General features: G+C 44.5%; 1 protein-coding gene across 1 annotated transcript in view; it reads right to left on the bottom strand.

Annotated features, from left to right (window-relative positions):
• Positions 1-26259, bottom strand: part of MIS18BP1 (MIS18 binding protein 1) — a 65340-nt gene that overhangs the window by 5354 nt on the left and 33727 nt on the right. The window contains exons 9-13 of the mRNA XM_066608095.1: positions 22924-23069; positions 22488-22587; positions 17321-20003; positions 15504-15679; positions 13050-13195 (exon numbers count right to left, since the gene is read on the bottom strand). Of these exons, the coding sequence (XP_066464192.1) occupies positions 13050-13195; positions 15504-15679; positions 17321-20003; positions 22488-22587; positions 22924-23069 (3251 nt within the window). The remainder of the gene's footprint in view (positions 1-13049; positions 13196-15503; positions 15680-17320; positions 20004-22487; positions 22588-22923; positions 23070-26259) is intronic.

The raw sequence follows: 26259 nt of genomic DNA, 5'->3' as shown, positions 1-26259 counted from the left end.
ACCGCGGGGGGGGCCGAGGGGGAAGCTGCACAGAGCAAGCAGAGAAGAGAGCTGCATACATACCCCTGGAAAGGGACACCTGCTTGCACCCCTTCACTGCAGTCAGCCCCAAAGTGCACAGCTATCAGCCCCTGACAAGCTGGGAGTGCAGCACAAGTAACTGTCACCCCAGGGGGAAGAGGAGAGGGACAAACAAATCAAGCTCCTTCTAATGTGAGCATTACATACCTAAACTAAAAGGTGCCATTGAAGCCCCAACAGGCACGAAAAGGTGAATTACCAGCCGAAAGGCATCACAAAGCACACGCTCCAAAGAGAATACACTGCAGAGCACAGCCCTTTATAGGCCCCCTACCGGGTATCTAACACCCCGTAAAGTCATCTGCCATAAGAAAAACGAAACAGCACAAAGATCCATTATGGGACCCACTAGGCAGAGCTCCTCAGCTGACAAACTAAAAGTGTTCGCTAGAGGGGAGACCCGCAAAGACCCTGGCCCTGAACCCGCCACAGCAGGAACATCAACGGCGAAAGACACCAGCCCAGGTCCACCCGAGGGCTCAGTTCAAACCCTACAGCAGCTATCTGATCAGCTCCTATCCGCAATACAGACATCTACGACCACTCTCACGGGAAAGATCGACGAAGTTAAAATGGACGTAAGCCTATTAAGGCAAGACCTCCAAAACCTGAGAGAACGAGTCAAAAGTACAGAAGACAGAATCTCCACACTGGACGACACCGTCCCTCCAATGTCAGCCGCAATACGTGACCTCACACAAAAAGCCGAATACTGGAGACAAAAAGCGGACGACCTCGAAAACCGGTCAAGACGGAATAATTTGCGCATAGTGGGTCTACCAGAACGAGCTGAAGGGCAGAGACCTGAAGAATTTATGGAAAGATGGCTCCGCGAACTTCTCCCCAATGCTGGACTATCACAAGTATTCGTGATTGAGCGAGCCCACCGGGTCCCTATGAAGCCGCCTATACCAGGAGCGCCGCCTAGACCCTTGTTGGCAAAACTACTCAACTCCCGAGATAGAGACACTATCTTACAAGCTGCCAGAAAAGGAGGCCCTCTGCGATTTGACAACGCCGCAATATCCATTTTCCCTGATTTCTCGGCAGACCTCCAGAAACAACGGGCCTTATTCACTGGAATTAAAAGGCAGCTACGAGACCTGCAACTGCCATACTCCATGATGTATCCGGCGCGACTACGAGTGATAGACGGAGATCGCACGCGCTTCTTCTCTACACCATCCGAAGCAGAAGAGTGGCTGGCCACCAGACGCCCACCAGAGAGACTGTAACGTATAAATAACCGCTTTTCTTCCCCCCTGCAGGTACCAGGACTCTAATGTGAACAAGCAAATACGCAATAAAAGCTACCCCGGTGCCCGCCAGAAATTATACCCTAGCTGCGCCCTGCCAATATTGGAGACCGAGACACGGGTCTGAAACCCCGACTGTATACTGCTGCTGCCCGGTCTGGCCCCCCCTCCCCTGCAAAGGGTGGTGGACTCTCCTCCCCCCGATGTTGGCAACAACGCTAGTAATTTTTCCTCCATGTGTTATTATTGTATGTCCCCCTGACCCCCCTTCCTTCCCGCCCCCTCCCTACCCCCCCCTAAGGGGGCCCACCCAGTATAAGCCCACTAAGCTAGTAACGGCTTCTATCAATACCACATTAATCTGATAATACCTCAGGTATAGTCTAGGATATAGCTATACTATGTAGGTTCCCCCAAATATTAGTCGGCCACGAACGCTATCCCAGCAGAGGAAGCACTTAAAGTTTGTTGGAAACAAGTTATCTGTGTTCCAAGTTGGTAGTAAACTACCGTAATGTTGACGATTTGTGTATATCAAGAGCTCCATGTCTTCTGTAAAAACGCATTGAAATACTGTTGCATGACGTATGTTAAAGATGTAATGGTGTGTCACGGGGGGACTCCTGACAGGCAGAATGCCATAAAGAAATTTATCTGGACCCGATTGACCTGCCCTTGCCTATGGTGGAGGTAACCTTCGTGTCCTGGAACGTCAGGGGAATGGGATCGACCAGGAAGCGTTCCTCGATAAATTCCCTAATACGCTCCTGGCGACCACATGTACTATGCCTGCAGGAGACCCACCTCACACCTGAAACCACAAAAATCTTGTTGAAGCCATGGGTACAGTGGTCCGCTCATTCATGTCACACATCCTACTCCAGAGGGGTGTCTCTGCTGATAGCAAAGTCACTAAGATGGGAAGTAGAACAAATCAAGAGAGACCCAGATGGTAGATACATTTTCGTAAGATCCAAAATCAATAATGACCCATACGTTCTCCTGTGTTGCTATAACCCACCGCCAGCAACAACAGCCATTCTGGCAGGTGGCGTCCAATTCGCAGCATTCTCACCAGACGCAACAGTTGTCTGTATGGGAGATATGAATCTGGTGATGGATCCCGTAGTGGACAGATTCGGTGGTGGTGCTCGGAGGGAGGGGGACGCGAGCAGGACTCGTCTCGCCTCTATTATATCGGTGACGGGCTGGCTGGATCTGTGGCGCGTATTTCACCCACAAAGACAGGAATTCACTTGCCACGCAGCTCACAATAATGCACTCAGTCGAATAGATTACATATTCGGGTCCCCTTCTCTATTCCCCAAAATCAGCTCCATAGAGTTTCTGCCCCGAGGGATCTCGGATCACACACCAATCCGCATGATCCTTAAAAACCAAGGCCAGGCCACTATCAAGAGAATAAATGTACACCCATTCTGACTGTCACTGCTCGGCCCCAATGACCGCATACCAGACCAAATCCAGATCTATTTTGAAGCACACGAGGCGCACACAGACAAACTATTAGTGTGGGAGACATTTAAGTCCTATCTTAGAGGATGCTTCAGATCCTCAATATCCTTTATCAAAAAAGCCGCTGCGCGAGAAGGAGAGCTTTTAGCAGAGCGATGCCAACTACTGGAAAGAGAGTTTATCGCTGACCCATCAGACATTAAAAGAGACAGATGGCTCCAGACTGGTAGGGACTACTTGCTATATTTGAGAGAAAAAGCCCAGAGGAATCTCTTTTACACTCGACAATCCTTTTTCGAGCTGGGAAACCAATCTAGCAAACTGCTAGCCCTTATGGCCCGACAGGAGACTGCCCCCCCATCCGTCCTGAGAATAAAAACAGCCCAAGGAGAAACACTTATAGACCCAAAAGAGATCCTAACTAGATTCCAACAATTCTACGATGACCTATATCAAACACGAACTGATTATCCACCAGAAGAACTAGAAACATACTTGACAGACATAACATTCCCAGTACTGCAAGACACCCATAATGCCCTGTTAGATTCCCCAATTACAGAAGAGGAGATTGGGGAAACATTAAGTGACATGGCAAAAAACAAGACCCCTGGCACAGATGGCCTGCCGATAGAAGTCTATATACAATACAAGAAAGAAATAATACCACACTTGCTCTCCCTATATGAACACATATTTGATAACAATCAGCTCCCAGAATCGATGTCGGAAGCCAATATAGTCCTCATTTTAAAGCCAGATAAAAACCCAGACGACTGTGGCTCATACAGGCCTATATCATTGTTAAACACAGATTATAAAATCCTTACGAAAATATTGGCCGCCCGGCTAAACCGAGCCATAAAGGACATTATTCATCCCGACCAGACGGGCTTCATCCCCGGAATGTCTACATCAGACAACATTAGAAGGACGCAAGTAATCACGCAGGTGGGGTGGAGGTGGAGGTCGGACTGGGCCCTGGCCTCATTAGACGCGGCCAAAGCATTTGACTCGGTCGAGTGGCCATACCTGATGGCGACTTTACGGAGGTTTGGGCTGGGAGAATTATTTATTAAGTGGATCTCTATACTTTATAGATCCCCGACCGCTAAAGTAGTGGTGAATGGTCTGGCCTCTACCTCCTTCCGGCTACATAGGGGGACCCGACAGGGTTGCCCTCTTTCCCCCCTCTTGTTTGCGATCGCAATAGAACCCCTGGCCTTGAAGATCCGACAGCATATCGCATATAGAGGCATCTCGATAGGACCCAGAGAGGACAGAATCGGGTTATACGCAGATGACATAATACTGTATATGTCAGACCCCAAAAACGCCCTCCCGTTAGCCATCTCCCTAATAGACGAGTTTGGAAACTTCTCAGGACTACGCATAAATTGGCAGAAATCCGTTTTTATGCCCCTAAGAACAGAAGGATGGCAGATGGGAGACATATTTTGTAAGCTGCAAGTCACCCCCCAATTTAAATACTTAGGGATATGGATTACCAGAGACCACACGCATAGCTTAGACCTAAACATCACCCCCTTACTGACAACACTACAACAGAAATTAAAATCCTGGAGCTCCCTGCCACTGTCTGTAGCAGGTAGAATTAACCTCATTAAAATGATAATACTCCCCAAGTATCTATACTGCCTAGAACATGCAGAAGCACCCATACCACAGAAATTCTTCAAAAAAACCAACTCTCTAATAATACCATTTATATGGGGGAACTCTAGAGCTAAACTCCGTATGGATACTCTACAGCGGCCTAAAGAAATGGCAGGAATGGCGCTACCAGACTTCAAAATTTACTACCTAGCGGGACAAGTAAGGTACATCCGACATTGGTTATCGGGCTCCCCTCTCCCAAACTCCGAGCACCACCTGATGATCTTTCTCTCAGAGGCATCGCTCTGGATCCTCCTAGAAAAACCGAGACTATTGACCAAGCAGATGCTCCCCATACATAGACTCGCAGCCAATGTGTGGCAGGCATGCAAGCGTCTGACTAAGCGGGAAGACACCCCTCTGGAGACCCCCCTGTGGGATAACAGAGAGCTACCACACTTGATAAATCTACCAGACAAACAATTTTGGGTAAACCTGGGAATCACCACCCTAGAACATTTATACGTTGATCAAGTCTTAGCTTCCTTTGAACAGCTACAGCAATTATACCAAATACCAAGATCCGGTTTCTTCAGGTATCTACAACTCAGACACGCCTTAACAGCACAGTTCCCAGAACCCAGGCAGCCTTTCTCCCATTACTCCTTTCTCCCATAATAGGTATACTGCGCACCCAGGGACCCAAAGGCCTGGTATCGGTACTATACACCCATCTACTACGATCTAAGATCCCCGATATGCCCATGACAGTGATGGAGAGATGGAAAGATCTCATCCCCACCCTTACGAATGAAGATTGGGAAACTGCGATGTCCACGTACACCGCGGTTTCACCAGCCGCAAATAATAAATTAACACAACTATATATACTGCATCAATGTTACTTGACACCGACCAGACTCCACAAAATGAACAGGACACCCACAAACCAATGCCATCGGTGTAGAGCACCTAACGCAAACTTTAACCACCTAATATGGAACTGCCCTAATATTGCCACATACTGGGGAGAAATAACTGAATTCCTAACTCAACTGATGGGCGTACCGGTACCATACGATCCAGCGATATGCCTCCTGGGTATCTTAGATGAAGAACAGTGGCAATATCATGACAAAATATTTCTCACTAAGGCGTTATTCTATGCCCGTAAAACAGTGGCCCTGCGGTGGATGGATAGACGTCCCCCGACACTCTCAAAATGGCAGAACATAATCAACGCCATACTACCGTATGAAAAAATAGTATACAAAAACAGAAAGTGTCCAGAAAAATTTGATAAGATATGGGAGAGATGGTGTGGATCGACTAGCACAGTATTCACGCAAGACAGATTCCAAAGCCTAATGAGAGCAACTGTACCTAGAATGAATCCGTAAAATAAGCAAACATCACTGACACTACGAGCAAATGTAATGACACATTGTAATTAATCCCTGCATATGTTAATGTGACGTATTTAAGAGCAATTGTATGACCACATGGAGCCAAAATGTAACCAAAGTTGTTTATTCATGTTTTGTATGGAATATACACTGTTCAATAAAACGAGTTTAAAAAAAAAAAAAAAAAAAATGGAAGAGCCCAGAGAGCCACGCACCCTGCAGGATGAGATATTTGGGGGACTAGGGGAGAGGCGTAAACATACCTTCCCTGTCCACAAAAACATCATTAAAATTATCCAAAAGGGAGTGGAAGAAACCAGACGCAGGTTCCTTCTCTGCTAGAGGGGTAAAAAGAAGGTACCCATTTGAGGAGGAAGTTTGCGCAAGCTGGGAAGAGATACCCAAGGTAGACGTCCCAGTGGCCAAAGTAGCTAGGAGGACGAGCCTGCCCTTTGAGGACGCTGCACAATTAAAAGATCCCATGGATCGCAAAGCCGAAGGCCTTCTAAAAAAATCATGGAAGGCAGCAGCAAGCATACTTAGGCCAGGGATCGCAGCCACCTGCGTGGCGCGCACCCTGGGGGTATGGCTCGAACAGCTGGAGCTACACAAACAATAAAACGCCAAGGGAACAGATCCTAAATTCCCTACCTATCCTGCGCATGGCAACAAATTTTCTAGCGGATGCCGCGGCCGAAACGGTTAAACTCTCGGCAAAAGCTACAGCCCGCTCTAACTCAGCCAGAAGAGTACTATGGCTGAAATCATGGTCAGGCGACTTTGCCTCAAAAAATAAACTATGCGCCCTCCCGTTCTACGGTCAGTTTTTGTTCGGACCAGACCTAGACAAAATCCTGGAGAAGGCGGCCAACAAAAAGAAGGGATTCCCGGAAGAAAAGCCGCAGAGAGGGAAGACCTTCTTCCGAACCCCAGGGCAACAGCCCGAGGCCTACCGAGGCAAGGGCAAGACAGGCCGCTGGAGTTACCCCAAGGGGGGCAGAGGGAGAAATATCCTCTTTAATCCCCACCAGGGGGAGCCCAAGCAGAGACCCTGACGCCAGCTCCGTAGGGGCAAGGCTGGGGAACTTTGTGGACCAATGGGCTGCAATTTGCGAAGGCCCATGGATCCCAAAGATCCTACAGCAGGGATACCGGATAGAACTGGTGTCCCTCCCCAGAAGGAAATTCATCATCACAGGAGGCTCGGGTCAACAGTTACACTTACTAAGGCAAAGCGTTCGGGACCTGCAACATCTAAACGCAATATCCCCCGTACCGCAAAACGAGGAAACTCAGGGCCATTATTCCAGGCTCTTCCTAGTAAGAAAACCCTGCGGGAAACACCGCATGATAGTGAATCTGAAGCCTTTGAACACCAGTTGATTCCCAGAGGGGCCTACATGGCGTCCATCGATCTGAAGGACGCTTATTTCCACGTACCGATCAGATGCCTGCCTTTCGGGATCTCCTCAGCACCCAGAATTTTTACCAAAATTATGGCAGAGGTAGCTGCCTACCTGAGAAAAAAGTCGATCCTAATAATACCCTACCTGGACGATATTTTAATAATAGCAGAGTCCAGGAAACTACTAACAAAGCACCTAGAGATAGTGCTAGAACTCCTCCAGTCTCTAGGATGGATCATAAACTGGGAAAAATCCAGCTTAGACCCCGACAGGAAGAAGACGTTTTTGGGCATAACGCTCAACTCAGAATTACAATGCTCCTGCCTGCCCGAGGAAAAAATACAAAAAATCAGAAGGCTGGTCAAATCCTTCCTACAGAGACGATCATGCACAATTCGGGAAGCCATGTCTCTCCTAGGAAGCCTAACGTCATGCATTCCCGGAGTAGTATGGGCCCAGGCTCACACCAGAGCTCTACAGGCCTCCGTCCTATCCGCATGGGACAAAAAGCAGTCCTCGCTAGGGACAAAAATGTACATCCCAAACACAGTGAAAACATCCCTGCGTTGGTGGACATTCCCAGCGAACCTGCAGGAAGGGGTTCATTGGCTACAAAACCCAGCCACGCACATCACAACGGATGCAAGCGCCTGGGGATGGGGAGCGCATGTGGGGAACCAGTTCTTTCAGGGCCCATGGTCCCAAAGGATAAAAGAACAATCCTCCAATTACAGAGAGCTACAGGCCGTATGGCGGGTCCTACAGCAGTTAGGAAACTCGCTACGGAACCAGCATATAAAGATACTGTCGGACAATACCACCACGGTCGCCCATATTCGGCACCAGGGGGGCACAAGGTCTCCTGCCCTGCAAAACATTTCGCAGAAAATCTTCCACTGGGCAGAGGGCCGGATCCTTTCGATCACGGCAACCCACTTAAAAGGGACGCTAAACCAAAAAGCGGACTTCCTCAGCAGGAGGCAGATAGACCCAGGAGAATGGTCTCTCTCCCGGGAGGCATTCAGAACCAACCGGTGGGGGTCCCCACAATTGGACCTATTTGCCTACTTTGGCGTTCTCCCTGGTTGCAAATTCTTCTCCCTCCGGCCAGAAGATCGTCCTACAGCAATAGACGCCCTAGGCCAGGACTGGGGAAAGGGGCTAGCGTACGCGTTTCCTCCGATACCGCTGATCCCCAGGGTCTTACAACATTTCAGAACCCAGGTATGCACGCTCATCCTGGTGACCCCCTTCTGGCCCAAGAGAAGTTGGTTCGGTCTTCTGACAACATTGAGTGTCCAGGACCCAGTCACCTTTCCGACCTGGACAGATCTGCTATCACAAGGGCCACTGAACCACCCGGGCTTAGACAGACTCCACTTAACAGCATGGCTCTTGAGGAATCCTCACTAAGGGGGAAGGGATTCTCACAGAGTGGTAGAAACGTTAATGTCCAGCAGAAAAAAGACGACCCACCTTATCTACCAGAAGGTTTGGAGAAGGTTCTCCTCATGGAGACAGGAAAGGGATTCCGGGGATTCTATCCCGGACATCCCTTTGATCTTAGAATTCTTGCAGGAGGGCCTACAGATGGGCCACTCTCCAAGTACCCTGAAGGTCCAGGTCGCAGCCCTTAGCGCCATATGCGACACAAAGTTCGCGGACAATAGATGGGTCAACAGGTTCTTGACAGCAGCAGCTAGATTACGACCTAGACCCATAAAACTTGTTCCAGACTGGAACCTTAATTGGGTTCTACGGGCCATGTCAGCGGAACCATTTGAGCCGATCGAAGCACTACCGATAAAAATGCTTACAATCAAGACCGTTTTTCTAGTAGCCATCACGTCTGCAAGGAGGGTTAGCGAGCTTCAGGCTCTGTCCATTCGCCACCCATTTCTAAAAATCTCGGATTCCAAATTAATATTTAAAACGGACCCTGCCTTCATGCCAAAGGTGGTATCACATTTTCATAGGTCCCAGGACGTAATAATTCCCTCATTTTTTAGCAAACCAAAAAACAAGGAAGAAAAAATCCTAAGCTGCCTGGACGTCAGGAGAGCAGTCCTAGGCTACATAGATGCGACAAGCCACTGGAGGCGGGATGACAACCTGTTCATCCAGTTCAGTGGCCCAAATAAAAGGAACAAAGCGGCAAAAAACTCCATAGCCAGGTGGATCTGCCTGGCCATCATAGTCCTATAAGGCCCTCGGGAAGGAAATCCCCTTAGCTCTTAAAGCCCATTCTACAAGGGCAGTAGCATCCTCATGGGCCGAACATAGCTCAGCCTCGGTCGAGCAAATTTGCAAGGCCGCAGTCTGGAAAAACTCCACACGTTCATTAAACATTATAGGGTAAAAGTGCAGCAGGACGAGGACATGGCCTTCGGCCGCAAAGTCCTCTCGGCAGCAATCCCACCCTAATAAACTTTAGTTGGTACGTCTCAATTGGTGCTGTCGTGGAGACGACTGGGGGAAAAAATGGATTATACCTACCTGATAATCAGGTTTCCAGGAGTCTCCACGACAGCACCCGTACCTTCCCCCCCCTAAATGGATAGAAAGAAACTATAGAATATAATATAAAAAACAAATAAATATATAATATAATTTTATAATCAACAAAAAAAAAACCCCGGTTAAGGGAAGAAATTTAAGTTGAGCTCCTACCCCGGCAATTCGTTAGAATCCACTGAGGAAAGTGGGGAAGGGGGGGAGCTTTTAACCTCTCAGTGTGTTCCTGTCCTATCCGGAGGAGGCAATCTCAATTGGTGCTGTCGTGGAGACTCCTGGAAACCTGATTATCAGGTAGGTATAATCCATTTTTTCCTCCTGCTGCAAGCATTTCTGGTTATGGCAAGAAAAGAAGTTTCTAGAAAATAAACCTTTGGGTAAGTTCAGACAGCAGCATCTGCTTCTGATTTTTAGCATGGATTACTCTCTAAATGTGTAAGAAATCTATGGCTAAGCCACGGATTTCTGCTTCACTGTATTGTGAATCTGTATGCGGCATTAACCCTATGGCATTCAAACAGTGAGTCACTGATTTTATGCAAGCAGGTTTCAAATCTGCACTGTATAGATTATGGTGTGGATTCCAATTATAGGCAATAGGATGTTAATTAGCAAAATCTGTATTAACATACCCTCGGGGTGGTTCATGTGGGTGTTCAGCCAAAACCAGAAGTGAATCCAGCAGGAAGTATAAGTCCGTCCTTTAGGCCTCCTGTCCGCATATTTTTATATTCCACAAGACTTCTGCTCTATTCGTAACCTGATTGGTTGTTTGGTGAATCGAGCAGAAGTCTTGTGGAATATAAAAATATGCCTCCTGTCCACAGGCGGCATTGCATCACGAAATCCAGGGCAGGATTTCGCACCAAATCCAGCCCACAGCATGCTAATGGCAAAACGCGATTTCCTGCCCATGAGCGGAAATAGATTGCAATTTTCGCAGCATGCTGCGATTTTCTGCAGGCTACGCACGTCTGGCTTTCAATTGAAGTCTATGGAAGCCGTATGTCCCGCGGCCATTCCGTAATAATCATTGCAGAATGGCCGCAGGAGCCGCGTCATCGCCAAAGCGACGGCACAGCGTCCTCTGTACTGCGCACGTACCGCCTGGCCCATTAGCATCGGAGGAGAAGACGCCAGACAGGTAAACAGGGGTCACCAGGCTGGCACCCGGTCGAACTCTGCTGTGGGAATCCTGCATTCAGGGTCCGTCCCACCCGTGTGCAGGAGGCTTTATACAGTAGGTCTAGAAAGTCTTCAGGCCCTTTCAGAGTTTTACATTTTATGTTGTGGCCTTGTGTAAATTAAAACAAACAAAAAAAATCATGTTTTCCCCCATCATTCTGCACTCAATACCCCAAAAGGACAAAGTGAAAACAGAATGTTAGACATCTTTGTAAATGTTTAAAGAAATAAAAAACTAACATTTGACATAAGTATTCACACTCTGTGCTAGGTACTTAGTTGGAGCATCTTTGGCAGCTTGCGGCATCCAGTCCTCTTGTGTATGATACCACACGGTTTGCACACCTGGATTTGGGGATTCTCTGCAGATCTTCTCAAGTCCTGTCAGGTTGGATGTGGATCGCTGTGGACGGACATTTACAGGTATCTCCAGAGATGTTCAATTGGATTCAAGTCAGTGCTCTGGCTGGGCCACTCAAGGAGATTCACAGAGTTGTACGCCAGTTTTGTCTTGGCCGTCTGCTTAGGAACATTGTCTTGTTGGAAGGTGAACCTTCTGCCCAGTCTAAGGTCCCTTGTGCTCTGGATCAGGTTTTCATGAAGAATATTTCTGTACTTTGCTCCATTCAGCTTTCCATCAGATCTGACCAGTCTGTCTCAACCGCTGAAAAACACCCCACAGCATGATGCTGCCACCATGCTTCATTGTATGATGGTATTGGGCAGGTGATGAGCGGCGTCTGGTGTCCTCCAGACAGAACACTTATACTGAAGCCAAAAAGTTCAATCTTTGTTTCATCAGACCAGACGATCTTGTTTCTCACAGTCTGAGTCCTCTAGGTGCTTTATAGCAAACTCCAGGCAGGCTTTCATGTGTCTTACTAAGGAGAAGCTTCTTTCTGGCCCCTCTGCCATAAAGCCCAGATTGGTGGAGACTGCAGTGATGGTTGACCTTCTGGAGGTTTCTCCCATCTGCACACAGGATCTTTGGAGCTCAGCCAGAGTGACCATTGGGTACTTGGTCTGCTCTCTTACCAAAGCCCTTCTCCCCTATTACTTAGATTGATGGGTCGGCAGCTCTAATAGAGTCCTGGTTGTTCCAAACTTCTTCCATTTAAGAATTATGGAGGCCGCTGTGTTCTTGGGAACTTTCAGTGGAGCAGATTTTTTTTGTATCCTTCTCTAGATCTGTTCCTCCACACAATCCTGTCTCTGAGCTCTACAGGCAGTTTTTTCCTCCCCATGACTTGATTTTGGTTATGATCTGCATTGTGAGCTTTGAGAACTTATATAGACAGGGATGGGTCTTTTTTAGAAATCAGAAAAATGGGGCCCCAGAGCTAAATTTCAATTGTCACACCAAAGGGTCTGAATGCTTATGTCAATGTAAAAAGTTAGTTTGTGTTTTTTTTTTAATTTGCTCAAGTTCACAGCATAACAAAATGTCTCTCTTGAGCACAACTTGCAGTCATGTCTACTATGCACCTAGCCTAACACTTGCATCCCTCGCCGGACGATTTGTTTTCCAGTAGGACAATTTTAGGGTACATAAAAAAAAACAAAAAACTATCCTCCTGTTTTTTCCCCGTTGACAGACTTAGCAGGATCAATAGAGTATTGATGTTCTAGTATGAGTTATTTTACATGCGACTATACCAATCATCTGTAGTGTTTACATATTGTAATGGAAATTTATTTATTTATTTTTGTAAATCACTTAGTTGTCACATTAGCATCGTCAAAGCATCAATAAACTTAATTAGGTGCAGGGGAGCCATTAGATGAGAAGATTTCTTAAATCCTTTATCCCAAGTTTTACAAATGCCAGAAGACAGACAGTTTCCTGCTATACATACTGTAAGGCCTCATGTTCACGGGCGGGTTTGGTTTGCGGACGTGCCGCGGATTCCGTGGGAAAGCAGGAGAGGACCATGTGCAGTATAGAGAACCCGTAGATGGAGAGATCCGCGGATGCCACTGCTGGGGAAATACAGGTAAGCATGGGTCACAATCCTGCACGGAATCCGACCCGCCCGTGGACAGGAGGCCTAAGACACTTTTTCAATACATAGAACGAGGCGTACATTCCTGTGAGAAGCCCACACTACCTTTACTCTCTTGCTCTGGAAGGGGGTAGCGCTGAACACATCATCGTGATCATCTTTCTGCATTTGATCCAGAAATTCTCGCATCTGTTGTTTCCGTTTTAGAGTCCCCACTTTGGCTGTAATTTTTACTGCCTCCTTTTCTTTACCTGATAAGAAAGTACACAAATGATCCATTATCAGCTAAATACAGGAATACGCTGAAGGCTTCGTACATATGAAGTCCCTAGGGTACCGTGGTGTGTGTTCCTATGAAGTCCCTAGGGCACAGTGTTCCTCCCTAGGAGCACTGCTCTACTGTCTCAGATATAGGGCAAGGCTACACAGTGCATTATTTCCGCAGTAAATCTGCCAAAAAAAAAAAAAAAGCACACCAAATAGTGTAGATTTCCTAAGAAGTACACAAAGAGATAGTGTCTCTCAATAGATCACATGATGTGTTCTCCGCAGGAGTCGGCAGATTACATTGTACTCTGCCAGCAGCCCCAACGAGAACAATGCAGCTGTGTGCACAGCTGGGTGTGTGACTAACCACACGCTTGGCTCCGCAAAAAGCTCCTGGAGGCCCATTTACATGCAAATGAAGATAATAAAGTGTTAATGGAAATTAGTGGCCATTAACACTTTATGCAAAGATTGCTAAAACGTTCAATCCTTTGAAAGATTATCTCTGCGTGTATATTAGCCTTTACTCATTGGTGCTGGATTCTTTATTATGGTCCTGTGAAACTAGTATCACCGGACGTCCTCTGCCTTGTCCGTGTCTGACCTCTTACATGGTGATACATTTTCTGGGACTAAAGTAGCTCATTAATGTCTGATTAGCAGGGTCCTGAGCGTGGACCCCCACCAATCAGCTGACTGAAGTAGCCACAGCGCTTGGATGAGCGCCTCTTCTTAGGATTGTGATGTTACATTCAAGTCAATAGGATTGAGCTGTAATACCAGGCACGGTTGCTAAGAACTGTATTGCGATGTACCTAGTTTTCAGTAAAGTGATGGCATTGCTGACTGCAGTGCCACGGCCATTTCAGACAGCTGATTGTGGGGGTCCCAAGCAGCAGACCTCCACAGATTTGATATTTAGGACCTATCCTAAGGATAGATCATCAATACTAAAGTCCTGGAAAACCCCATTTAAATAAAGACTTCACACTAGTATCATACTGCCAAGATTACCACAATGAAGAAGTGGAGAGCCATCACCATGATAAGGCCAAATGTAATGGTGCTGAAGATATGTCCTGAATATCACCACAGCAATGGACAATAACACTAAACACAAATTGAATAGTGTTATACAGTACATAACCCAAATACAAAAACAAATCCTTTAATCCACAAACTCCCAAAGCACCAAAGATCAGAATAAAGTCTGAAAAGACCTTACGTATAAATGTGTACATAAGATCCAAGGGTCTTGTTACAGGCAGCTTATGTCCACATAAAAAATGAGATCAACGACGATTCAGTGTCGTTGGATCCCTGGAGAGGTTTACATCGGGCAATTGTACAAATAATGATTCGAGCGATCATCACCCAAATAAAAAGGAAAAAGTCTTAAATGACAAGAAATAGACTTTACTTTTCCTGATCATGGTGTGTGCAACTAGAGTCAAGATCCACCTCCAATAATGGGGGAGACTTACTAAGCTAAATGTGCCAGAATTCTGATTCAATTTGTGTAAAAAGGCATATATGCCTTACACCCCATCTATTAGGGGTTCTATACATTTTTGCACCTTGCTTCTGATTACAATGGAGTGTGGCTTAGGATGTGACCATGTGCACAAAAATTTTGGTGCAAAGTAAACAAAAAATGTCTGAAGATGTGCCAAATTTATCATACAGCATGAGCCACTGTCATGACTTTGGCTCATCTTAATAGGCTGTCTGATTTAGGTTTTCACTGTCTAAATACGAGACAGGATTAGGCTACTCTCACGCCTGCGTTGGGGCTCACTTTACGGTTTCTGTTTCGCTGCTCTGTTTTTGGATGAGAGAAACAAATGAAATGGGGGAGGGATGGTTTTTTTTTTCCTTATCACTTTTCATTTTTTTTTAAATCTTCATTGAAATCAAAACGGTAAGGCTTCTGTTCTATTAGGTTTCTGGTTTTTTGGATGCAAAAATAGCGCATTCTGCAGCGGTTTTTTTTTTTTTTTTACAGAAACCTGACAAAATGGAAGCCTTTCCATTTGCTTTTTTGAAACCCCATCGAAATTAATGGGGAGAAAAATGGATCAGTTTTATTTCAGTTCATCTCCCCCCAAAACGGAGCAGAAAGGCACAAACCCTGAACTGAGCCCTAACACAGGTGTGAAAGCATCCTTAGTAAACCTGCCCTATTGAGTATAACACCGCCACCTGGTAATACATCTTCACATTTTTCTGTAAGAGTGCTCAAATACTCAAGCTCTAAAGAGGTCCATTTCTCTTAGGGGTTACTGTCATTACTTTCTTGCTGCTTCTTCTTGCTAGCATTGACCTTCTTCTTGGGTGGAGCTTTTGATGCCTTGGTCTGCTGTTTTTCCAGGTACTTTTCTTGACACTCTTCTGCTGAGCGACTTCCTACAGCCATGGCGACATCTAGCCAGAATCCTTTCTTGTGCTTTGGCAGGGAGGACATGGCTCTACATGAGACACACAATATGAATAAAAGGTCCAACTTCCCCTTTCAATACTATAGATATTTAACAGAATCCTAGCGCATGGGAGATCAGGTGGGGGGGGGGGGGGGGGGTTATTTTCTGGCTATAAGACCAAAATGCAAGAAATGTCTGAAGAGATTTACCTATTTTAACAAAGTTTGGCACATTCTGCTCCAACTTCATTTCATACTGGCATATGAAACGACATTGTAATCACAGCCAATTATTGTTGCATAATGTGACATTTCCATAGACAGTCTATAGTTTATGAAGAGGAAGGACAGCGGCATGAGAATGGCACAGATTTAACGGCCCTTTTACATGGGACGCTTGTCCCAGCGATCATCGCTCCTGTGTGAAAGTACAGGAGCAATTATCGCTCAGTGAACGGAGGCGGAGGGGATCAGAGATGGCTCCAACCACCCGCCTCCAATCACAGTAAACCGGCCGTTGTCCATGGATGAACAACTGCCTATTCACACGGGGCCGATTGCCATTTGATTTTTAGGTCTACCTAAACTGAACGACCCACGATAAGCAAACAAATTATCATTTGGCGTACAGCATCGTTTAAATGCAACTCGTATTATTGATTCCCGTGATCCGACGAGAATCTAAACAATTATCGTTCCCTGTAAAAAGGCCGCTGGGTAATTAGATTTTTTTGTTCACATTTCAAACATAACTGTTATTTTTTAATTCTGGAAAACCGCCTTTTTTCTGGTTTTGTAACGTAACCCAATTTACACAAACATAGCGGAAAATGTTTCAGAATAGCACTTGCAGGAGGTAAAGGGTTGCACATAGGTAAAAACATGGGCCATATATGGAATCTGGTCAACATTTTGGGCTGCTTTAATATATTTGGTGCATTTTACTCTACACACTTCAGATTAAGACTAGCGCATGAAATGCCAATCTTAAGAAATCTGCCTCGGTCTACCGTGTTTTTTTTCTATGTTCCTTTACCTGCCTATGACAGCTCTTTGCATTTTGGCCTTACCACAAGGTAGATCGCCATGACATATCTTTGGATTGAGAAAAGAGAGTATGTCTCCAAAACGCGTCATCGTCTGATCTAGTTAAAAGTTTAACCCCTTAGTGACGGAGCTTTTTTGCTTTTTTCCATTTTTGTTTTTTCCTACTCCCTTTTAAAAAAATCATAGCTCCTTTATTTATCCATCGACGTCGCTGTATGAGGGCTTGTTTTTTGCGCACGGGACCCCTGAACAGCGTTCGAGGGATTTAAATGCCGCTGTCAGAAATGACAGCGGCATTTAAAGGGTTAATAGCCGCGATCGGCCGAACGCGGCTATTGCCCGCGGGTGTCAGCTGCAATAAACAGCTGACGCCCACGCTGTATGGAGGGAGATAGCGCCGCTACCTCCCTCCATACACGTCCATACAGCAGGACGTAGTTTTACGATAGCGCTGTCACTAAGGGGTTAATCTACTTGGGATCTTTTGGACTTTGGATTTTCCACTGGAAAGATTGAGCGGGGAACGCAATCATCACATTTCTTTTGGTCTTCCACATAGTCACTATGGTGGTATGTATGTCTTACGTACACCTAGAGTGTTGTGGTTCTTCGGGAAGCATAACTAAAACATCAATATACTTGCTTGTAAAGTCTCTGAACTTCTTTCTCTGTCCATTCCTCTTCATGGTTTATTGCGGAAAATGGATCAAGAGGCGTTAGACTCTTCGATGATTTCACAGCAGAGCCCTTTCTCTGTGAATGTTTTTGTTGATCATCTCGAGATTCAACTTTTTTTCTTACGTTTTTGTCAGCCTTTTTTGGCTTCTTTTGGCCTGCTTGTACTTTATAGTCTTCAGCTTCTTCATTGCCGCTTTCCGATTCTCTGCTCGAGCCTCTGACTACATTAGATTTAAGGTCTTTTGGTTTCTTGTGAGGAATAATACGTTTTTCTTGCAATTTCTCAGATTCACTCTCCTGTTCAGACTCCAGCAATTGTTCCTGGGTGGTTCTTGAATGAGACGGCTTTGTATTTCTGGCAGGAGTGTAAACTATAGGTCTTTTAGGAACCCTGCACACACTTAGTTCTGTCCATGAATTATTTTTCTCATCCTCAGAAGATGTAGTATCATCTGACTCCACAAAAACTAATGCTTGCTTTCTATTTTTTGTCAGACTGGATTCCCATGACTTCTTTTGACGACTTGTACCTTTACTAGTAGCATTTCCAATATTGCTTTCTTTCGTAGCTCTCTGCTGTTCTTGAGAAGAGTGAGATGCCCATTTTTCTCTAGATGAGGCAGCATTCAAGGCTAGTTGCTTTTTGCCTCCAATAGCTTGCCTAGAGTCTTTTTCTGAAGAGTCTTCCAGTTCTGAATCCTCAGAATCTCCTAAATCAGTCTTCTGTTTCGCAGAATGGGCAGGTTGTCTTTTTTCTGGAGCCGGTTCAGTAAGTGTCTGTTGCTTTTGTGCGTTAGCCCGCTGAAAAGAAACCTTTCTTGATATGGTATAGTCCTCCGAATCTTCAGATTCTGACGAGTCAATCTGTTTTTGTGTCAGACGAGGTGGTGTTTTTTGTTTCTTTTGAGTGTTAGATGCAAACTTAGAGTTCTTTCTTGATATCGGCTCTTCTTCTGAATCTTGACATTGCACTGAGCCAATCTGTTTTTGTTTCTTTTGAGTATTAGCTGCTGTTCTCGACTCCTTTCTTGATGTTGGTTCCTGTTGTAAATTTTGAGATTCCACAGAGACCATCTGCTTTTCTTTCTTTTGACTACTAGCTGCTTGAGTGGAGTTTTTTCTCGATCTGAGCTCCCTCTTCGAATCAGATTCCAGCAAATCTTTCTGCTTTTGCATCAAGGAAGATGATTGTGTTTGCTTCCTTTGTGGATTAGACTGTTGAGTGAAGTTCTTTCTAAGAACGCTTTTCTCTCTTGAATTTTGAGATTCCACAAAATTACTCTGCCTTTCTTCCAAATTGTCCTGTCTCTTTGTGGAGTTAACTGTTGGCTTTGAGTCCTTTCTTGAGATTGGCTCATCTTCAGAATCTGGCTCATCTTCAGAATCTGAAGATTCAAAAAAAAAATATTGTGGTCGTTTTAAACGAGCAGGCTGCTTTCTGCGACGTTGGGCTTGTATAGAACACATCATCCAAGACTCATCCAGTTCTTCAGAAGAGTAACTTCTCGAAGTTGGCTTCTTCCTGGAAACCTCAAAATTGTCAGACACTGTAAAATGCCCTACAGGTTTTGCCAAACGAGATGGCTGTTTTCTCCTTATTGGAGAATGTTTAGAAGTACTTTTTCCCTTCTTCATGCTCACTAAGCTTTTTAAAACTGGCTCATGTTCTGAATCTGGAGACTCTGCTAGATCACTCTGTTTTCTCCTACTTGCCTCAATACACAATTCTTTTTTTCGGACACTAGTCTGTGTCATAGATTCCTTTCCAGAGCCAGTTTCCTTCTCAGGGTCTTGATTTTCTGCTAGATCATGAAGTGGTTGCTTAGAATGAGATTTGTGTCTCCCAACTTCAACAGGCTCAAGAGGCCTCTGCTTCTTAAGAATGCCTGTCAGCATCTTTTTAGACTTCTTCCCTGAAATATTTTCCTGTTCAGAATCTTGAGACTCTGCAAAATCAGACTGTGCAGAACCAGATGAGGATTTTTTGCTCGAGCCTCTGGGGTTAATAGAGAGGGGCATTTTGTGATTACTATTCAGTTTCTTGAAGTCCTTCCGCAAAACACGCTCTTCATTTGAACCATGGAGTCCTTCCGAATTACTGCGCAGTTTTGAAGGATAAGACGACTGTTTCCTATTTGGTGCGGGAAGATTTGATTTAATCTGAGTTCCGGTCTTTCCTTCAGAGTTTTCACCAGAATCATCCTCTGTATTCACTTCCTCTGACTTCGATGAGGCAGCGGGAGCAAAACTAGATTTCTGTTTTTGTAAAACTTTTTCTTCAGGGATTGCCCTCAGTTTTTGTTTAACAGCCAAAGATGAGATCTTCTCCATTTCATTCTCAGAGACAACATCACCATTGTTGTCATCTGACAAGTTTCTCACTGCCATTGTGTCTTGGCATTTGTTTTTCTGAACATCCAGTTCACTCCCACTAGAAGTGTCTTTCAGACTGTTTAAATGAACTTTATTTTGTAAGCACTTTAATTTTAGATGCCGTTTTGTTAACATGGGGGAAAGCATCACTTGAGGGGACTTCAGGAGGATTTTTAGGTTTCTCGTCTTTGATTTGTTTAATTCCTGACTTATAAAATGGGTCTTGTTTGCTGTCTTGAACTTAGGAGTTATTGTATTTAATTGGTGTTGTGGCGCTAAAAAGAAAAGAAATGAAACAAAGATATAAACGACTGGCCTGTAAAGTAAACACAAAAAAAACTTCAGTCACAACACAAGAAAGAGTAAGGCCCCCTGTACACGGGCAGAAATTCCGCGGCGGGATTCCCAGCAGAATTTCCGCCCGTGCCCACCTGCATAGGATCGCATTACGAAACGCAATCCTATGCGCAAATCGAGGCATGTTCCATTTCTGTGCGGGTCTCGCAGAGGCCCGTACAGAAAGGTCATTACCGACACGCCGGCTCTGCTCTGCGCATGCGCCTGCTGGGCGGCAGCCGGCACATCACAGAGCAGACGCGGAAGCAGGTGAGCTGCACTGGTCACTGCAGGGGCGCGGGTCGGATTCCACTGCGAGAATTCTCGCAGCGGGGTCCGCCCTGGCCGTCTGCAGGCGGCCTTAAGAGAGGCTCAAGTCAAATTGGTTTATACCCATGTACTTTTTGTTAGGTGCTGCATTATGCTGTGCCTTGGTCATCTCTCCTGCAAATAAATTGACAACTGGGTGTTACCATTTCCCTAGTCAAAAGAATGTGCATTACAGTCTACACGCTGTCCAATCGGTGCATCAACTGCCAAAGTGTAGAGAAACTGGTAATGGTAACATTCAGTTATCAAGTCGTATACGAATAAAAATAACAGCACAACGAAGACCTCTAAGAAAAAACACTCCTGCGTTATTTAATGGGGAATACAAGTATTTACTAACTACGGCATCTAAGTGGTTAACTGAAATGGGTGCACTCATTCTGTCAACGCAAAGGCCCCTCCGACCATGCGATAGCGGGGGAATGGCTGATGGGTTGCTATCCTAGTCAGAGGCCTAACAGTAACCACCATGCCTTTTAAATCCATAATATCAGGTAATAATTAGAGATGAGCGAGTATACTCGCTAAGGCACATTACTCGAGCGAGTAGTGCCTTAGCCGAGAATCTCCCCGCTCGTCTCTAAAGATTCGGGGGCCGGCGGGGAGGAACGGAGGGGAGATCTCTCTCTCCCTCTCCCCCCCTCCCCCCCCACAACTCACCTGTCACCCGCGACGGTCCCCGAATCTTTAGAGATGAGCGGGGAGATACTCGGCTAAGGCACTACTCGCTCGAGTAATGTGCCTTAGCGAGTATACTCGCTCATCTCTAGTAATAATGCGTTAACATTCAAGTCCCACACTTGAAAAAAATTCACTTTGTTTTTAAAAACTGAAAAAAAAATAAATAAATAGTATCGCTACATCCAATACGAACGCATTATATATTTCACACTGTGGACATTGTTTTAAATATATAAAAAACAGCATTTTTAAAAAATTATTACAAAAGAAAAAGAAGAAAAAAGTTATCAAAAAGTAAGTGTACCTCACAGAGCTCTGTGGATGGAGAAGTCAAAATTATATGGGTCTTTGAATGCAAAGATACAAAAAAAAAAACAATAAAACCCAAAACTATTTATTTTGTAAAAGGAAAAAAACCTTTAAAAAAAAAAAATCTATCATTCTAGTATCTTCATAAACAGAACGCTCCACAGAGAAAAAGTTATATTTATACTGCAGATTGAGGGGGCTGCTGCACTCACCGCAGCGACGTGCCCCATTGGCTGTCTTCACTGTTTTTCGGCTCTGCCCAGCAGCTGAAGACGGCTGCATAGAAGTGTACAGTGCTATCTATAGACCTTTATGCCACTGTCGAAGACAGCTGAGGGGGAACATTTCTGTGGTGAGCACAGTAGGCCCAGCGTTTTAGAGACTGGCAGGGGTCTCCGCAGTGGGACCCCGACTATTCAAACCTTTTACAGTGCTCGTAGTGCAGTGAAAATTACGTGTACTTTATTCTGTGGGTCATTGTTTTCAATGGGGCCAGCGGCTGCATCGCACCACGTGCTAACTGCAAACGATGCAAGGTTTCCCCACTGAAAACAATAGCCGAAACTCCACAACCCCCTGCCGCGGTAGTCTTCCCCGAAGTAATGCGAGGCAGTTTTGTTACAAAAACATCTCACATCCACGGCACAATCGCATATTGGCAAGAGCGAAATTGGGCCATGAATCAAAGCCCCATATCGCACTCACCCATGTGAAATTTGCCTCATTCTAAGACCCTTAACTATTTTTTAGGCTGTGTGAAGGCTTCTGTTTCACAAGCTGGGCTTTAGGTATTACTAGTACCATTATGAGGTACATGCATGTCTTTGATCCATATCTTTTTTTTGCCAGAAACCACCAATAGCCACCAGGTATAGAGCAGACTTGGCTTAGGAGTCTTCTCTATTCACCCCGCACAACCACATGAAAGTTATACTATGCAGTCAGGAAGTGGTTAAGGAATGGAAAACAAGCCTTTATAATAATTGAAGGTGACTGGCAGAATTCATACTTTCCAGCATTCTAGCAAATCTCTTTTTATGCTCTGTGTTCACAGAAAGTTAGGATGAGCACCCCAGACCACCAATGCAGTCACCCGTACTCACCTTTTTGTTCCAATATCCTTTTACTGGAAAGCGACGAGTTTGGTGCCACTTCCTTCTTGCAGACTTTCTCCTTTTTAATCTGTGAGCTGCGACCTTTTTTCTTGATTAAAAAGAAAAAAATATATTTACATCAATAAGGAAGTTTGCTGATACGATGCACATGCCAGGGTAGCGATCAGTGATAATTCTGGCATAGTGGCAGAACATATTCCATTCATCATGGTAATGCTTATGGACATCGTAACTTGGGACCCCTCAACAAGCCAGAGCTGCTAAGACTCCGGCCCTGTTGAATCCAACACATATCACATGGATGTTCAGTCATTTGAATGGCTGGTATTTAATGCTACATTTCCACTGCAGAATAGAAACGTGAACAAACCTTTACCAGTACAAAAACCTTAAAAACTACTTATTCATTGAATCCAGTACTCACAAATTCATTCGTTAGCAGGTCTTTACCCTCTCTGATTACGCTAGTGCTCAACTGACAGTCAATGAATAACCGCTCTCCGCACCAATACTTGAGGACGGGCTTTAGCTGACGACCACTTCGGCTTGTTTTAGACGCAGAAGAGCTTTCTGAAAAGCAAAATAAAAAATTATTTCACCTATACAAGAAATAAAAGAATAAACCTCAAAAGAAAAACTTGACGGTCAAAACTTTCTCTAAGGCCGTTCAGATCAGGTACCACCAATAAGCCGCACTGCCTTTATGTCTATGGCGATGCTAATTCTCATGACTGCAATGACCAATGCCTGTGAAGTCCTTTCTTTCTTTTTGGATTTCCCAGGGATGTGAGCTCACGACTTACTGCAGGAAACATAGCTAAACTAGCGTGCTTCACTTAAACCCCTTAACGACAAAGGATGTACGGGTACGTCCTGGAACGTCGGGGTATGTATGAAGAGAGGTCGCAGGTTGAGATCGGGGGAGCCGTGCAGGTGTCATGGCAGCCGGGGGTGGCTTGATAGACTGCCTGTCAAATCGCAGTATGACGTAATGCTATAGCATTACGTCATACTGCAGGAGCGACCAAAACATCACATGTTGTAGTCCCCCAGGGGGACTTAAAAGAAAAGTGAAAATAAGAGCAATAAAGTTTCATTAAAGGGGTTGTCCCGCGCCGAAACGGTTTGTTTTTTTTTTCAAACCCCCCCCCGAGACAACCCCGATGCAGGGGTTAAAAAAGAACACCGCACAGCGCTTACCTGAATCCCCGCGCTCCGGTGACGTCTTACTTACCTGCTGAAGATGGCCGCCGGGATCTTCTCCCTCGGTGGACCGCAGGGCTTCTGTGCGGTCCATTGCCGATTCCAGCCTCCTGATTGGCTGGAATCGGCACGTGACGGGGCGGAGCTACACGGAGCCCCATTGAGAAAAGGAGAAGACCCGGACTGCGCAAGCGCGTCTAATTTGGCCATTAGACGCTGAAAATTAGACGGCACCATGGAGACGAGGACGCTAGCAACGGAACAGGTAAGTGAATAACTTTTGATAACTTCTGTATGGCTCATAATTAATGCACAATGTACATTACAAAGTGCATTAATATGGCCATACAGAAGTGTATAGACCCACTTTGTTTCGCGGGACAACCCCTTTAATTGTAAATAAAAAAATAAAAAAAAAAGTTTAAAATCACCTTACTTTTGCCAGATCTATAATTAAAAAATTTAAATCATCAAATAAAAATACATATTTTGGTATCGCCGCGTTTATAAAAGTCCGATCTATCAAAGTAGCGCATTATTTTCCCCGCACGGTGAACGTCGTCCGAAAAAATAAAATAAAGAACGCCAGAAATGCACTTTCAGTTACCCTGTCTGCCAGAAAAAACGCAATAAAAAGCTATCAAAAAGTCATAAGTTTTCCGAATTGGTACTAACGTAAACTACAGGACATCCCCCCAAAAATGAGCCCTCACACAACTACGTCGACGGAAAAATAAAAGTTATTGCGTGCAGAAAATGGCGGCAGAAAATAATTGAAAAAAATTAAATGTCTTTGAAGAAAAAAAAAAAAGCAGTACAGTAAAAAAAAAAAAAAAAAAAAAAAAAAACTATACAAGTTTGGTATTGTTATAATCGTACTGACTCATAGATGTCATTTTTGTTGCAGTTTGTGCACTGTACAAACAAGACGCAATGAAAGATGGCGGAATGTCTTTTTTTTCTTTTACTCCACGTAGAATTTTGTAAAAAGTTTTCAGTACATTGTATAGTACTTTAAATACCACTTTAAATAGCACCATTTAAAAATACAACTCGTCCCGCAAAAAACAAGCCCTCATACAGCGACGTCGATGGATAAATAAAGGAGCTACGATTTGCTTTAAATGATTTTTTTTAAATGGGGAGAAAAAGACGAAAATGGGGAAAAAAAGGGGGGCTGCGACATTAAGGGGTTAAAGAGTAGTTTCCCCCGTAGTCTTTTTTTATAATTCACACTTCACAGTAAGTTGGTGAGAAGTGTAGACTTGTGTCCTGGAAAAGTGAGGAGAGTGCCGATTATCAAGTGATAACTATTGCAAGTATTTTGTAGCACTAAAAGATTATAACAACCCCTCCCCCACATACCATTTACTTTTTATTTATCCATATATAATAAAAATACATTTGAAGTGGGATAACCCAACTCTGCCTAATATTAGGGAACAATGTTCCCCTATGTAACGTGTCGGAAAATATCAGGTTTTAATAACAGACGCAATGAAATCACCTTCCCAGGAACCATCAGCAGAGCAGAAGCTCTATTAGGTTTCTCCTGTATCCATATTTTAGATTATGGTTACTTAAGTCTTTCTAAGCATCTGAATGGGATTCTGGGAAATGTTATTCACTTAATTAGACGTCATTTTTAGCACACAAATCTGCACCAAAATATAAAAGGGGTTGACCAAGAGTACAACCGTTATGGTCACCCAGTTTTTTTTCTAACACTTTGTGCTAAATAGAAAGCGCAGAACCATAAAACCATAAAAACGTAAAAAATAAATTAAGAAAACAAACCATCGTATCCATAACGACCTGTACAATAAACTAAACACAATATTTATCATGCACAGCAAAACTTGAACAAAATAAGCATATTGCCTCCGTTTTTTTGTTGTTGTTTTTTTTGCCTCTCAAAAAAACGCAATAAAAAGTGGTCACAAAAGCTGGATGTACCCCAAAATGGTACCAATAAAAACTACAGCTCATCACACAAAAACAAGACCCACAGAGCTCGGTCCATGGAAAAATGAAATGAAAAGAGTTATTTAATAATTTCCAAAAAAAGGGTTTTTATTGTGCAAAAGTGGAAAAACCCTAGGAAAAAAAAGTTTTTTTGTTGCTATTGTAATCGTACCAGCTCACAGAAAAAAATGTATAGTCATTTATGCTATATGACTAATGCTGTCGAAGTAAAAAAATAAATAAATAAAATAGCAGAATTAATGTTTACTCTCCCTGCCCTCCAAAAAAAACTAATGAAAGTTTTAGAATGCACCCAAAAATGGTAACAAAACAAACACTACAGCTCGCCAATTTAAGAAATAACCCCTCCTACCGCCAACTCAATGTAAAAATAAAAAGCTTATGGCTTTTGAAAAGTGGAGATGAAAATCCCCCCCCCAAAAAAAAAAAACTTTAGATGGGGTGCACATGGCCTAATTTCAGTTGCGGAATCCACGACCGTCACCCACGTGGACGTTCTGCGGTATTCCGCACCTATTGAAAAAAATAGAACATTCACAGGTCCGTTCAGATGAGCGGATAACAATTGCGA

The sequence above is a fragment of the Eleutherodactylus coqui genome, chromosome 6 (genome assembly GCF_035609145.1).
Source record: "Eleutherodactylus coqui strain aEleCoq1 chromosome 6, aEleCoq1.hap1, whole genome shotgun sequence".
NCBI classification, from domain to species: Eukaryota; Metazoa; Chordata; class Amphibia; order Anura; family Eleutherodactylidae; genus Eleutherodactylus; species Eleutherodactylus coqui.
This window is presented reverse-complemented; position numbering and strand designations above follow the sequence as displayed.